The following is a 14,361-nucleotide window of genomic DNA, read 5'->3' on the forward strand; positions in this document are numbered from 1 at the left end:
ATCCCTAAAATATAAATTACATTAAATGCAAATGATGTACATATACCAATTAAGATACAGAGACTGGTCTACAAACAGTAATGAAAAAAGAGTTAAAATACAGAGAAAGTGAAAAGAGTGGAAATATGATCCAACTACAGCTGTCTACAAAAACCTCATTTCTAACTTAATGACATAGGCATGCTGAAAGTAAAATATATATCATGCAAACATTAATCAAAGGAAAGTCAAAATAATTATATTGATATCAGGTAAAGTAGACTTGTAAGCAAAGCAAATTACCAGAGACAGAAAGGAACATTATATATTATTGAAAGGGTCAGTCTATCAAGAAAGCATAGCAATGCTAAATGTGTATACACCAACCAAAAGAGCTGAAAAATACATGGAAGCAAAACTCATAGCAATGAAAGAAGAAACAGATGATTCTAGAATTATAGTTGGAAACTTCAACACCCCACTCTCAATAACTAATAGAACAGCTTGCCAGAAAATTAGCAAGGACATAGAAGAACTCAACAACTCCGATAACCAACAGGATCTAATAGCCATTTCTAGAACACGGCACCTACCAGTGTCAGAATAAACAATCTTTTCAAACACCTGTAGAATGTATACCAAGTAAGCCTTATCTTAGGCCACAAAACAAACCTCAACAAATTTAATGTAAAAGATTTGAAATAATAAAGACTATAACCACAATGGAAAACAATTATAAGTGAATATCAGAAAGATAGCAGAAAAATCTGCAAATATTTGAAAATTAAACAACATACTTCCTAATAATCCAAGGATCAAAGAAGTCTCAAGGGAAATCAATCATATACTGAACTGAGTAGAAATGAAAATACAGTATACCAAAATTTGTAGGACATAGTCAAAGCAGCATTAAGAGAAAAGGTATATCACTAAACGCAAATATTAGAAATGAAAAAAGGTATCCAATCAAAAATCTAAGTTCCCACCTCAAGAACCAAGAAAAAGAAGGAAAAAATTAACCCAAAGCAAGTTTAAGGAAGGAAATAATCAAGATAAAAGCAGAAATCAATAGAACTGAAAACAGAAAACAACTGGAAAAAAAAAAAAACATTAAACAGCCATTTTTAAAAAGATGGGTAAAACTGACAAACTTGTAATAAAACAAAGAAAAAAAAGACAAATTACTAATATTAGGAATGAAACAGAGAATGACAGACCCTGCAGACATAAAAAGGACATTTGGGCAAAAACTAAGGAACTAGGAATAAGGTGTGGGCTTTAGTTAATTTAAAAAAGAAAGAAAAACTGAAAATGTTTAACATCATTGGCTATTAGAAATATGCAAAGTAAAACTACAATGAATTCTCCATACCTCTTAGAGTTGCTGAAGTATTAACCAATGACAACATGAAATGCTAGCAGAAATGTGGAGAAATTAGATTACTCAAACATTGCTGGTGAGAATGCAAGATGGTACAGCAATCTAGAAAATACTTTGGCAATTTGTTATAAAACTAAACATACACTCACCCCATGTCTCATTAATTGTACTACTTGGTATATATTCCAGAGTATGAAGACTCACCTTCATACAAAAACCTGTACATGAACACTTATAGCAGCTTTAATCGTAATAGCTCAAAACTGGAAACAACCCACATGTCCTTCATTAAGTGATTGGTTAAACAAACTTGTATATCCATACTATGGAATTCTACTCAGTAATGAAAAGGAATGAAATATTAATATACACAACAACCTGTATGAATCTCCAGATAATTATGTAGAGTGAAAAAATAAATCCCAACATGTTCATTAACATCCTGAATGATTCCATTTATATAGCATTCTTGAAATGATAAAATTATGGAAATGGAGAAAAATTAGTGGTTGCCAGGCATTAAATAGTAGATGGTGGCATAATGTAAGTTGCTATTGCTATAAAAGGGAAACGGGATCGTTGTAGAGATGGAAATGTTCTGTATCTTGACTATACCGACATCCATATTCTGGCTGTAATGATATCATTGTTTTGCAAGATAATATATTATTAGAGGAAACTGGATAAAAGGTATGTGGAAAATCGCTGTATTACAATCCAGGTGTGTTGAAGACAGCTGCAAAACTGAGAATTCTCCAAAATAACTTTCATGTAGAAAACTGTTTATTACATGATAAGAAACAAAAATGTGATAATTTGAAGCATACATTTATTATTAAAACTCAGTTGTAACCTCTGCATTTGTTTAGAACTTAGGCCAACAAAATATTTTTTATCATTGACGTTGTTTAGAATTCCTGGCATATGGTAATAAAAATCAGATTGGCTATTAATCATTTTTATATTGTTTTTAAAAAGCTCTCTAAAGCACCCCTTTATTACCCGCAACTGGAGCAAACCACTCCCATTGCCTGACCGTTGGTATGCTTCTGCTAATGACAATTTCTGGGGTGTAAGTCATTGAGCTGATGGCAAAGTCAAATACAGTCATACCTCTGAAATATTGCTCATTATAGACCACCATAATGAGGTGAGTCATGCAAACTTTTTGGTTTCTCAGTGCTTGTAAAAACTATGTTTACACTACACCATAGTCTACTAAGTGGACAATAGCACTATGAAAAACAATGTACATACATTAATTAAAATGTACTTTATTACTAAAAAATGCTAACGATCATCTGATTCTTCAGCAAGTCATATCTTTTTGTTGGTGGAGGATCTTGCCTTAATGTTGATGGATGCTGACTGATCAGGATGTGGTTGCTGAAGGTTGGGGTGACTATAGCAATTTCTTAAAATGAGACAATGAAGTTTGCTGCATCAATTAATACTTCCTTTCATGAAAGGTTTCTCTGTAGCCTGCAATACTGTTTGATGGCATTTTACCCATAGTAGAACTTCTTTCAGAATTTTTGTCAAGCCTCTAAAACCCTGCTATGGCTTTATCAACTAAGTTTATATAATATTCTAAATCCTTCGTTGTTATCTTAACAATGTTCACAGCATCTTCACCAGGAGTAGATTCCATCTCAAGAAACTACTTTCTTTGCTCACCCATGAAAAGAAACTCCTTATTTGTTAGTTTTATCATGAGATTCAATCACATCTTCAGGTTCCACTTCTAATTCTAGTTCTCCTGCTATCTACCATTATATTTTTATTATCATCTGGATCTTTTAAAACTGACATTTAAAAATTCTGAGCTCCAGAGGGTTCCTTAAGAGCATTTCAACTCGTTCACTGCCTCCAGGAAAGAAAACAACTTAACCCTACCAAACCCATGATTTCCCTCCTATTCTTAAAAGCTTTCTACAGCAGTGTCCTAGATAATTAAAATAAACAAGAACCATCAATATCAAAATTATTTCAGTTACTTATTCTACAGAATTGTTTACTTCTGCAGTTACTTATTCCACTGAAGTCTTGAACCTTTCAAAGTCATCTATGAGTGTTGGAATCACCTTCTTCCAAACTCTTGTTAATATTGATATTTTGACCTTCTTCCATGAGTTACAAATGTTCTTAATGGCATTATGTAGAAGATATTCAATTTACTTTGCCGAGATCCATCAGAGGAATTACTATCTATGCCAATTATGGCCTTGTAAAATATATTTCTTAAATAGTAAGACTTGAAAGCCAAAATTATTCCTTGATCCATGGGCTACAGAATGGATGTTACATTAGCAGGCAAGAAAATATTAATCCCCTTGTACATCTCCATCAGAATTCTTGGGTGACCAAGTGCATTGTTAATCAGCAGTACTATTTTGAAAGGAATCTTTTTTTCCTGAGCAGTAGATCTCAACATTGGGCTTAAAATATTCAGTAAACCATGCTATAAACAGATGCGCTGTCATCCAGGCTTTGTTGTTCCGTTTATACAGCACAGGCAGAGTAGACTTAGCATAATTCTTAAGGGTCCTAGATTTTTCAGAATGGTAAATGAGCATTGGCTTTAACTTAAAGTCATCAGCTGCATTAGCACCTAACAAGAGAGTCAGGCTGTCCTTTGAAGTTTTGAAGTCAGGCATTGACTTCCTCTCTCTAGCTCTGAAAGTCCTACATGGCATCTTCTTCCAATAGAAAGCTGTTTTGTCTACAATGAAAATCTGCTGTTTAGTGTAGCCACCTTCATCAATGGTCTTAGTTAGATCTTCTGGATAACTCCCTGAAGCTTCTACATCAGCACTTCCTGCTTCACCTTGCACTTTTATGTCATGATGATGACTTCATTTCTTAAACCTCAGGAAACAACCTCTTCTAGCTTCAGACTTTCCTTTGGCAGCTTCCTCACCTCTATCAGCCTTTATAGAATTGAAGAGAGTTGGGGCCTTGCTGTGCATTAGGCTTCAGCTTAAGGGAATGTTGTAAGTAGTTTGATATTTTATCCAGAACACGAAAACTTTCTCCATGTCAGCAGTAAGGCTGTTTTACTGTCTTATCATTTATGTGTTTACCTGGAGTAGCACTTTTAATTTTCCTCAATAAATTTTCCTTTGCATTCACAACGTGGCTGTTTAGTTCAAGAGGTCTGTCAGCCTATTGATTTGGCTTTTGACATGCTTTTCTCACTAAGCTTAATCATTTCTAGCTTTTGACTTAAAATGAGTGTCCCATCATGATGGTTCATGCCTATAATCCCAGCTCTTTGGGAGGCCAAGGCAGGAGAATTGCTTGAGCCCAGGAGTTTGAGACCAGCCTGGGCAACAGAGTGAGACCCCATCTCCACAAAAAGAAAAATAAATAATATGAGAGATATGCAACTCTTCCTTCCACTTGAACAGTTAGAAGTCATTGTAGGGGCCAGGTGCGGTTGCTCACGCCTGTAATCCCAGCACTTTGGGAGGCCGAGGTAGGCAGATCACGAGGTCAGGAGATCAAGACCATCCTGGCTATCACGGTGAAACCCCATCTCTGCTAAAAATACAAATAATTAGCTGGGCATGGTGATGGGCACCTATAGTCCCAGCTACTCGGGAGGCTGAGGCAGGAGAATGGCCCTTGAACCTGGGAGGCAGAACTTGCAGTGAGCCGAGATGGTGCCACTGCACTCCAGCCTGGGAGACAGTGAGACGCTATCTCAAAAAAAAAAGAGGTCGTTGTAGGGTTATTAATTAGTCAATTTTCAATATTGTTATGTCTTAGGGAATAGAAAGGGCTGCAGAGAGAGAAAGAGAGGGGCAAACAGTCACTTGGTGGAGAAGTCAGAACACACACAAAACATTTATTGATTAAGTTCACTGTATCCTTAATCACCAGAAAGAAATGGTTCTCTCTGCCTATAGCTCTTTTTAGCAGGAACCTTAACTTTGCTATTGCCATCTTTCCGACATACCTCAATGTAACTATTTTCTCGAAAAGGGCTTCTCTGACCACCAGCGGCATAATCTCCACCCTGCCCAAGTAAACACAATTTTATCATCTTTCATATTCATTTTTAAAATTTATTGTCCTTTTCAAGTGTTGAATATTTGTTTTAATTGCTTTATTGTATGTATACATCTTCCCTGTTAAATTCTAACTGTTCACTGCTGTATTGCCAACAGGAAAGTGTTTGCCTACCTAAGATGCTGTTACCACATGTGTAGGAGAAAGTAACTTCTTTCAAGGGTGAACTCTCACATTTATTCTTGCAATGTAGTTCATTAATTTTCACTAACAATAGAAGTTCATTTATATCATGGAACATAATAGCTATTAAAGTAGCACTAATCAAGCACCTTTTTTCATAGCTATATCCAATTTTATTTTTAATTTTTTTACAATTTCAACTTTTATTTTAGGTTTGAGGGTATATGTGCAGGTCCATTACATGGGTATATTGCCTGACACTGAGGTATGGGGTATGAATGATCCTGTCATTCAGGTAGTGAGCATAGTATCCGATAGGTAGTTTTTCAGTCCTAGCCTCGTCAGAAGACCCCAGTATCTATTGTTCCCATTTTTATGTCCTTGTGTACCCAATGCTTAGCTCCCACTTGCAAGTGAGAAAATGTGGTATTTGGTTTTTCTGTTTCTGCATTAATTTACTTAGGAATTTGGCCTTTAGGTGCTTCCATGTTGCTGCAAATGCCATGAGTTCGTTCTTTTTTGTAGCTGCAGAGTATTCCATGGTGTACATGTGCCACGTTTTCTTTATTCAATCCACCTTTGACAGGTACCTAGGTTGATTCCATATTCTTGCTATGGTGAATAGCACTGCAGTGAACATGCGAGTTCATGTGTCTTTTTGGTAGAATGATTTATTTTCCTTTGATATATACCCAGTAATGGGAGTGCTGGGTTGCATGGTAGATCTGTTTCAAGTTTTTTGAGAAATCTCCAAACTGTTCTGCAAACTGTTCACAGAGGCTGAACTAATTTACATCCCCATCAACGGAGTGTGTGTTCCTTTTTCTCCACAGCCTAGCCAGCATCTGTTATTTTTTGACTTTTTAATAATAGCCATTCTGACTGGTGTGAGATAGCATCTCATTGTGGTTTTGATTTGCATTCCTCTGATGATTAGTGATGATGAGAATTGTTTTCATACAATTGTTGGCCACTTGGACATGTCTTCTTCTGAGAAGTGTCTGTTCTTGTCCTTTGTCGAACTTTTTTTTTTGAGACAAAGTCTCGCTCTGTGGCCCAGGCTGGAGTGCAGTGGCACAACCTCGGCTCGCTGCAAGCTCTGCCTCCCAGGTTCACGCCATTCTCCTGCCTCAGCCTCCCCAGTAACTGGGACTACAGGCGACTGCCAGCATGCCCGGCTAATTTTTTCTGTGTGTGTGTGTGTGTGTGTTTTTTTTTTTTTTCGGTAGAGATGAGGTTTCACTTTGTTAGCCAGGATGGTCTCGATCTCCTGACCTCGTGATCCGCCCGCCTCGGACTCCCAAAGTGCTGGGATTACAGGCGTGAGCCACCACGCCCAGCCTTTGTCCATCTTTTAATGCGGTTATTTGTGTTGTTCTTATTGACTTGTTTAAGTTCCTTGTAGATTCTGGATATAAGACCTTTGTTGGATGCATAGTGTGCAAATATTATCTCACGTTCTATAGGTTGTCTGTTTACTCTGTTGATAGCTTCTTCTGCTAGGCAGAAGCTCCTTATTTAGGTCCCTCTTGTCAATTTTTATTTTTGTTGCAATTACTTTTGGGGACTTAAGCCAAAAATCCTTTGCCAAGACTGATGTCAAGAAGGGTATTTCCTAGGTTTTATTCTGAAATTTTGATAGTTTGAGGTCTCACTGTAAATCTTTTGTTTTTAATTCCATTTATTTATTGAATAGGGAATCCTTTCCCCATTGCTTGTTTTCCTTGGCTTTGTGGAAGATTAAATGATTGTAGGTATATGGCTTTATTTCTCTGTTCTCTAGTCTGTTCCATTGGTCTGTCTGTTTTTGTACTGTTACCATTATCATTTTGGTTACTGTAGCATTATAGTGTAGATGGAAGTTGAGTAATGTACTGCCTCTGTCTTTGTTCTTTTTGCTTTGGTAATTTGGGCTCTTTTTTGGTTCCATATGAATTTTAGAATAGTTTTGTCTAATTATGTGAAAAATAGTGACGGGAGTTTGATAGGGATAGTATTGAATCTTTAGACTGCTTTTGGCACTATTGCCATTTTAACAATATTCATTCTTTCAATTCATGAGCATGGAATGGTTTTTCATTTATTTGTGTTGACTCTGATTTCTTTCAGCAGGTTTTGTAGTTATCCTTGTAGAGATCTTTCACTCTCATACCATTTACCATAGACACAAAAAAGTTAAATACCCAGGAATCCATCTAACCAAGGAAGTGAAAGATTGATCAGTTCCAGGAGTCTTTCGGCAGAGTCTTTAGGATTTTCTAGGTATAGAATCATACTGTCAGCAAAGGGAGATACTTCGACTTCCTTTTTTCTTACTTCAACATCTTTTATTTTTTTCTCTTGCCTGATTACTGTGGCTAGGACTTCCAATACTATGTTGACTAGGAGTGGTAAGAGGGGCACTGTTTTCCTGTTCCAGTTCTCAAGAGGAATGCTTTCAGTTTTTACCTGTTCAATATGATGTTGGCTGTGGGTTTGTCATAGGTGGCTGTTATTAATTTGAGGTATGTTTCTTCAGTGCCTAGTTTGTTAAAGGTTTTATTATGAAGGGATATTGGACTTTATCAAAAGTTTTTTCCGTGTCTATTGAGATGATCATATGGCTTTGTTTTTAATTATGTTTATGGGGTGAATCATATTTATTAATTTGCATATGTTGAACAAATCTTGCATCCCAGGAGTGAAGCCTGTTTGATTCTGGTGAATTAACTTTTTGATGTAGTACTGGTTTCGGTTTGCTAGTATTTTGTTGAGAATTTTCACATCTAGATGCATGAGGAATATTGGCCTGTAGTTTTCTTTTTTCTTTGTGTCTTTACCATGTTTTTGTTTCAGAGTGAGGCTGGCTTTATAGCATGAGTTAGGAAGGAGTCCGTCTTCCTCAATATTTTGGAATAATTTCAGCAGGATTGGTACAAGCTCTTCTTTGTACGTGTGGTACAATTTGGCTGTGAATCCTTCTTGCCCAGGACTTTTTTTGGTTGGTAGATTCTTAATGACTGATTTAATTTTTTTCTTGACTGAATCTTGGAAGATTGTGTGCTTCCAGGAATTCAAGCACTTTCTCTAGATTTTCTAGTTTATGTGCATAGAAATGTTTATAATAGTCTCCGAGCATCTTTTTTATTTCTGTGGTATCATTTGTAATGCTGCCTTTGTCATTTTTCATTGTGCTTATCTAGAACTTCTCTTTATTTCTTTGTTAATTTAGCTAGCAGTCTACACATCTTGTTGTTGTTGGTTTTTTTCAAAGAACCAACTTTCGGCTTTATTTATCCTTTGTATGGATTTTTGTGTCTTAATTTTATTTAGTTCTGCTCTGATTTTAGTTATTTATTTTCTTTGCTAGCTTTGGAGCTAGTTTGTCCTTTTTCTAGTTTCTCTACGTATGATGTTAGATTGTTAATTTAAGATCTTTCTTATTTTCTGATGTTGGCATTTAGAGCCATAAACTTTTCTCTTATCATCGATTTTGCTGTATCCCAGAGATTTTTGTATGTTGTGTGTCTGTTTTCATTTATTTTAAATAATTTTTTTGATGTCTGTCTTAATTTCATGGTTTATCTAAAATCATCCAGGAGCAAGTTATTTAATTTCCTTGTAATTTTGTGATCTTGAGAGATCTCCTTAGTATTGATTTCTATTTTTATTTCACCGTTGTCTAAGAGTATGATTGGTATAATTTCAAATTTTTAAAAAATTTATTGAGACTGCTTTATGGCCAATGAGAAGAATGTGTATTCTGTGGTTGATGAGTGAAATATTCTATAAAATTCTGTCGGATCCAATTGGTCAAGTTTAAGTCCAGAATTCCTTTTTTTTTTTTTTTTTTGAGATGGAGTCTAACTCTGTCACCAGGATGGAGTGCAGTGGCACAATCTTGGCTCACTGCAATCTCTGCTCACTGCAATCTCCATTTCTCAGGTTCAAGCGATTCCCCTGCCTCAGCCTCCCGAGTAGCTGGGACTACAGGCATGCACCACCACACCTGGCTATTTTTTTTTTTTTGTATTTTAGTAGAGACAGGGTTTCACCATGTTTGCCAGGATGGTCTCAATCTCCTGACCTCGTGATCTGCCCATCTCAGCCTCCCAAAGTGCTGGGATTACAGGCGTGAGCCACCGCGCTCAGCCCTAAATCCAGAATTTCTTTGTTAGTTTTCTGCCTTGATGATCTTCCTAATATAGTCAGCGGGGTGGTGAAGTCCCCCACTATTTAAGCTCCTTTATAGCTCATATATCTGAATGTGTTACTTACCCACGAGTTAGTTTGTGATGTCAAGAAAGAAAGCAGCTTTGTAGCCCAGATATGGCAGAGGTTGTGAATGCAAACTCCTCATCACACAATTTGGAGCCTGAATATTTAGTAAAAGAAATAGATGAGAACAAGAACTTGTTGATAAGAAAATCTTCCAGGAAGGCCAAGATATCTGTTTGGAGTTTCAAGCTTTTATTGATGACAGAGTTTGGGACATAAATATTGAGAACTGGGCTTTACATCAATGCATCTCTCTGACTTATCTAAGAAGTACTATCTGATTGATGTAGGCTTCAATGACCAATCTGAATGGAGAACAAGCTGCCCTCCAGCTTTAACATTTCTTATGGTGATTCATTAATTTTTCATGTGCAAAGTGACTCTTATGGTGAAGTGAGAACTTGGCAGGGAAGAAAAATTAAGTGTCTTTACAAGGGATCTGTGGAGATAAGTGAAGATCACCTAAATGAGAAAAGCAAAGGCAATTTATTCAAAGCTTGCTATACCAAAGGAGTCAGCTACCGTCCCTTGTGTTTGGCAGAGACTTAAAGATAGGCAGAGGAGTAGGGAAGCTTTAGAGTGGAAGAAGCTTCAGGTGTGCCCTGGTTGGAGGCTCTTGCATGGGGAAGATATAAGCAGGCTCACCAAAAATTGACGTATCCTATGCGATTGGTTAGTTGTGCATATTTAGCTTTCTCTGGTCCTTCCTACGTTGAATAAATCTCAGAAAATTATGCCATGTGAGAGAAGTCATACACAAAGGCCACTACCTACTGTATTATTCCATTTATATGAAATGTACAGAATAGGAAAATCCACAGAGACTGAAAATAGGTTGGTGGCTGCCAGGGGCTGGGAGGAGGGTGGGCAAGGTAACTGCTTAATGGTCATGTGGTTTCCTTTTGAGATGTTAAAAAGTTTTTGAAACTACACAGAGATAAAAGCTGCACAACATTGTGAATATATTAAATAACACTTACTTGTTCACTTTAAAAGACTGAACTGTGTAGCATGTAAATTAATTGAAATAAAACTATTATTTATATTAAAATTGATAAAAATCTGAAGATCAGAGAATCATAGTTTAACTTCAGATTATTACATCAAGTTTTGTGTATTTAATTGCTTCTATGTGGAGACAGTGTCAATTTAGAAGACCTCTTAATGCGAAAACATTCCTCAGTCTCAAGATAAAACTTGTGGTTAGAGCCCCAGCTATAGAGTTTGGGTACTGGTTGCAGGTGCCTGTTGTGCACTGTGTCTCACAGCACAGAGGTAGGTGGCTGAGTCACTAGGCTGAGAAGCTGTAATGTATAAAGTACTACGTCCTGATGATTTATCCAGCGAGGCATTAAGTCTTCCACTTGTTTGCTCTCTCTGACTTGACTGAATTAACAACAGAGATGTGAGACCTTTCCCAGGGTCCTGCCTAAACCACTGGAGGTTGTAAATAGCGCTATCAGTGAAACTGCAGTTGAGAACCAAGTTGTCTCCTTCTGGAACACTCAGAGCTGCAGGAATCTGTGTCACCTCCTGTTTACTGCTCACCCCTGTTCAGAAAAAGAGCAATGGACTGGTTAGTGGGTAATGATTCCTTAGAAATTACTTTTAAATTTATTTTTTCAATTTCCACAGAAACTCCCAGCAAATCATACAGGCATAACAACTCCCTTTCTTTCTCCCTCTTTCCTGAGAGAAATGTCCTGGAGTCGGCCTGTTCTTTGCTCATTTCCAGTTCCCTCTAACTCACATTGCAACTGCAGCCAAAGGATGAGCAGGCCCAAGAAGGTCTCCATTCCTTCTGTCATGTAGACTCACTGAAAACCGAAATCTTATGTCTGAAATATGGAGAATGACTCACCAGATAAACGCTCTGCTTTGTATCTCATATGTTCAAACATCTCTACAGGAAACAGAGTTGGCCCAGCCAATCTGAGACAAGTCTCTCTCTCTCTTTCTCTCTCTGTCTCTCGCTCTCACTCTCTCCTCTCTCTCTGCTTGCTCTCTCTCTCTCTCTCTCTCTCACACACACACACACACACAGATCTGCAAAATGTGGGAGGTGGAAATGGAATGAAAGGAATGAAAACACTGCCACTTCAGGACCAAGCACAGTACTGCTAGAGAAATGCTTCTTTCTCCTCCGCTTTCACTTCCTCCTCCTTCTCCTAAAGAAACAAAAATGTTTGAATATCAGATTTGTAGAATGCAGCCAAATCAGTGCATAGAGAGAAATATATATTCTTAAATGCTTATATTAGAAATGAGAAAATATATAAATGTTTTCCATACTGTTACAGCAACTTTCTCCAGATTCCTATGACTGCTGTCTCTTCTTGCCATTTCAGTGCTTAAGGACTGGTTTCCTGTAACTCGTATTTTTGTGAAAAGGCCCTTTCTATCATCTCTTACTTGTCAAATTGCAAAGAGAGTTCAGAATCATAATGTTAATATTCAGTTTTGTTGGTAATGTCAGGAAATGGAAGCTCTGATATTCTGATAACTGTAATATAATTAACAAATGTCTACCTATGCTGTTTACATATTATTGAATGCAAAATTTCCATTTGGCCTGGAATTTTTCTTAAGAGATACTCTTATAAATACACTTATAGCATTGTATGTTGCATGCAATGGTTAAAAAATGTGGAAAAAATTTAAATATTCTTTCCATATAGATAGTCAATACATTATGGTAGATCTGTCTTGTGAGTTACTATACTTGCAAAAAAGTACAAGGTGGGTTACATTTTCTGAGTTGCAAATGCTTCTCTCTCTTATTCGATTGAATCACAGCATTTTACATATAGTGTGATCCTATTTATGATTTTTAAAAGTATGTTTATTGTGAGTTTGTATTTAAATGTATAGAAACAGTGGACATGTGATGAAACTTTTAACAGTGATTAGGAACTCGTCAGGAGCAAATCAATGAAGTATCACGTTTTATTCTATATTGCCTAGATATTTAAATAATTACATCTTGATTTACAAAGTGATTCGTCGTAAAAATGGACTACAGGTGCATAGAAAACTAGGGAAATGTTGAAATAAAAATATTAATATAATGATTTCATGTTAGCAAACTTTCAAGATTCATTTATTTTTCAATGTATTGTGCTACAGTTGAAAAAAATTGAGAGAGCCCAGACATTTCTCAGAAAAATAATGCTCAATTTATGAACTTGACACTGGACCTTTACCAAGAATGAAAATGTTAGATTGGAGAAAGATCCAGGATCTTCTCTCTCCGTGTCTTGTCTTTACTGGTGCAGTTCTTGATTTCATGTACCTTTTCCTTATTTTTCCCCTTTCCTTCTTCTCATTTCATTTTCTACCTTTGTCCATTAATCTCACATTTTCTTGTGCAATGCCCTCTTTAAATGGAGGTTATCTCCCCTCTTCACCAGGGAGACAAGTGTGGTCCAATCTGCCCACAGTGTAGTAACACATGGTGGTGCCTTTGAGGGTTATCTGGTGCAGGTCCAGGGTACTAGACTTGTTGTCCGCAGGGATGGGCAGTGATGTGGTTTGGGTCTGTGTCCCCCAGCAAATCTCATTTCAAATTGTAATCCCCAATGTTGGAGGTCGGGCCTGGTGGGAGGTGTTTGGATCATGGGGGTGAATTTTCCCTTTGGTGCTTTTCCTGTGATGGTGAGTGCGTTCTTGTGAGATCTGGTCATTTAAAAGTGTGTGGCACTTTCCCTGTCCTCTCTCTCTTCCTCCTACTCCAACCATGTGAAGTGCTGGCTCTGCCTTCAACTTCCGCCGTGAGTGAGAGTTTCGTGAGGCCTCCCCAGAAGCCAGACAGATGCCAACAACATGTTTTCTGTACAGTGGTCAGAACCGTCAGCAAATGAAACCTCTTTCCTTTGTAAATTACCCCATCTCAAGTGTTTCTTTATCGCAATGCAAGAACAGACTAATACAGGCAGTGAAGTCATTTGATTGATCATCTCGTTCTTTAAACCTCCAATCAGCTACTGTGGGCAATGGTTATCAAACTGTTGATACCAGAGATTGTGTCCTCATTTACTCCAGTGATAGAGTGGGAACAGGGGATATTCACTTCTTGTTTCAGCACTGCCCTACTCTTGTGGCTTTAACATTACACATAATCCCTGAGGAGAAAAACGAGATTATCTCCAGACCCTCAAATAAAGGCAGATTTTTAAGATCAAGGTACAAGGGGGCTTCAAAAAGTTTATAGAAATATGGAATTAAAAGGTAACAATTAAAAAATATAAACTTTATTTCTCAACGTAAGCTCCAATAAATTCAAGACAATTTTTTTTTTAGCAGAAATAGTTAGCCTTGGCTAACTTTCTCAAAACACTCTAATAATAAGTAGATGTTGTCAATGCAGGGTTTTTTTAATATTAATTGAAGAAAAAATAAGTGCCCATTAAAGATTTTTTTGAGATTAGGAAACAAAAATAAGTCAGAAGAAAACAAGTCAGTATTGTGAGATGGAGGCCTAATGATTTCCCATTGAAACTCTCACAAAATTGCCCTTGTTTGATAAGAGGAATGAGCAGGAACATTGT

At 37.0% G+C, this 14,361-nt stretch overlaps 1 gene segment (V, D, J or C); it reads right to left on the reverse strand.

Moving 5' to 3' along the window:
* Positions 1-11,007: 11,007 nt before the first annotated feature.
* LOC105496632 (T cell receptor alpha variable 21-like) lies at positions 11,008-11,659 on the reverse strand. The segment is given in 2 exon segments: positions 11,008-11,364; positions 11,565-11,659. Coding segments are annotated over 2 exon segments (393 nt in total).
* Positions 11,660-14,361: the final 2,702 nt, after the last annotated feature.

Source organism: Macaca nemestrina, chromosome 7 (genome assembly GCF_043159975.1).
Source record: "Macaca nemestrina isolate mMacNem1 chromosome 7, mMacNem.hap1, whole genome shotgun sequence".
Taxonomy (NCBI): domain Eukaryota; kingdom Metazoa; phylum Chordata; class Mammalia; order Primates; family Cercopithecidae; genus Macaca; species Macaca nemestrina.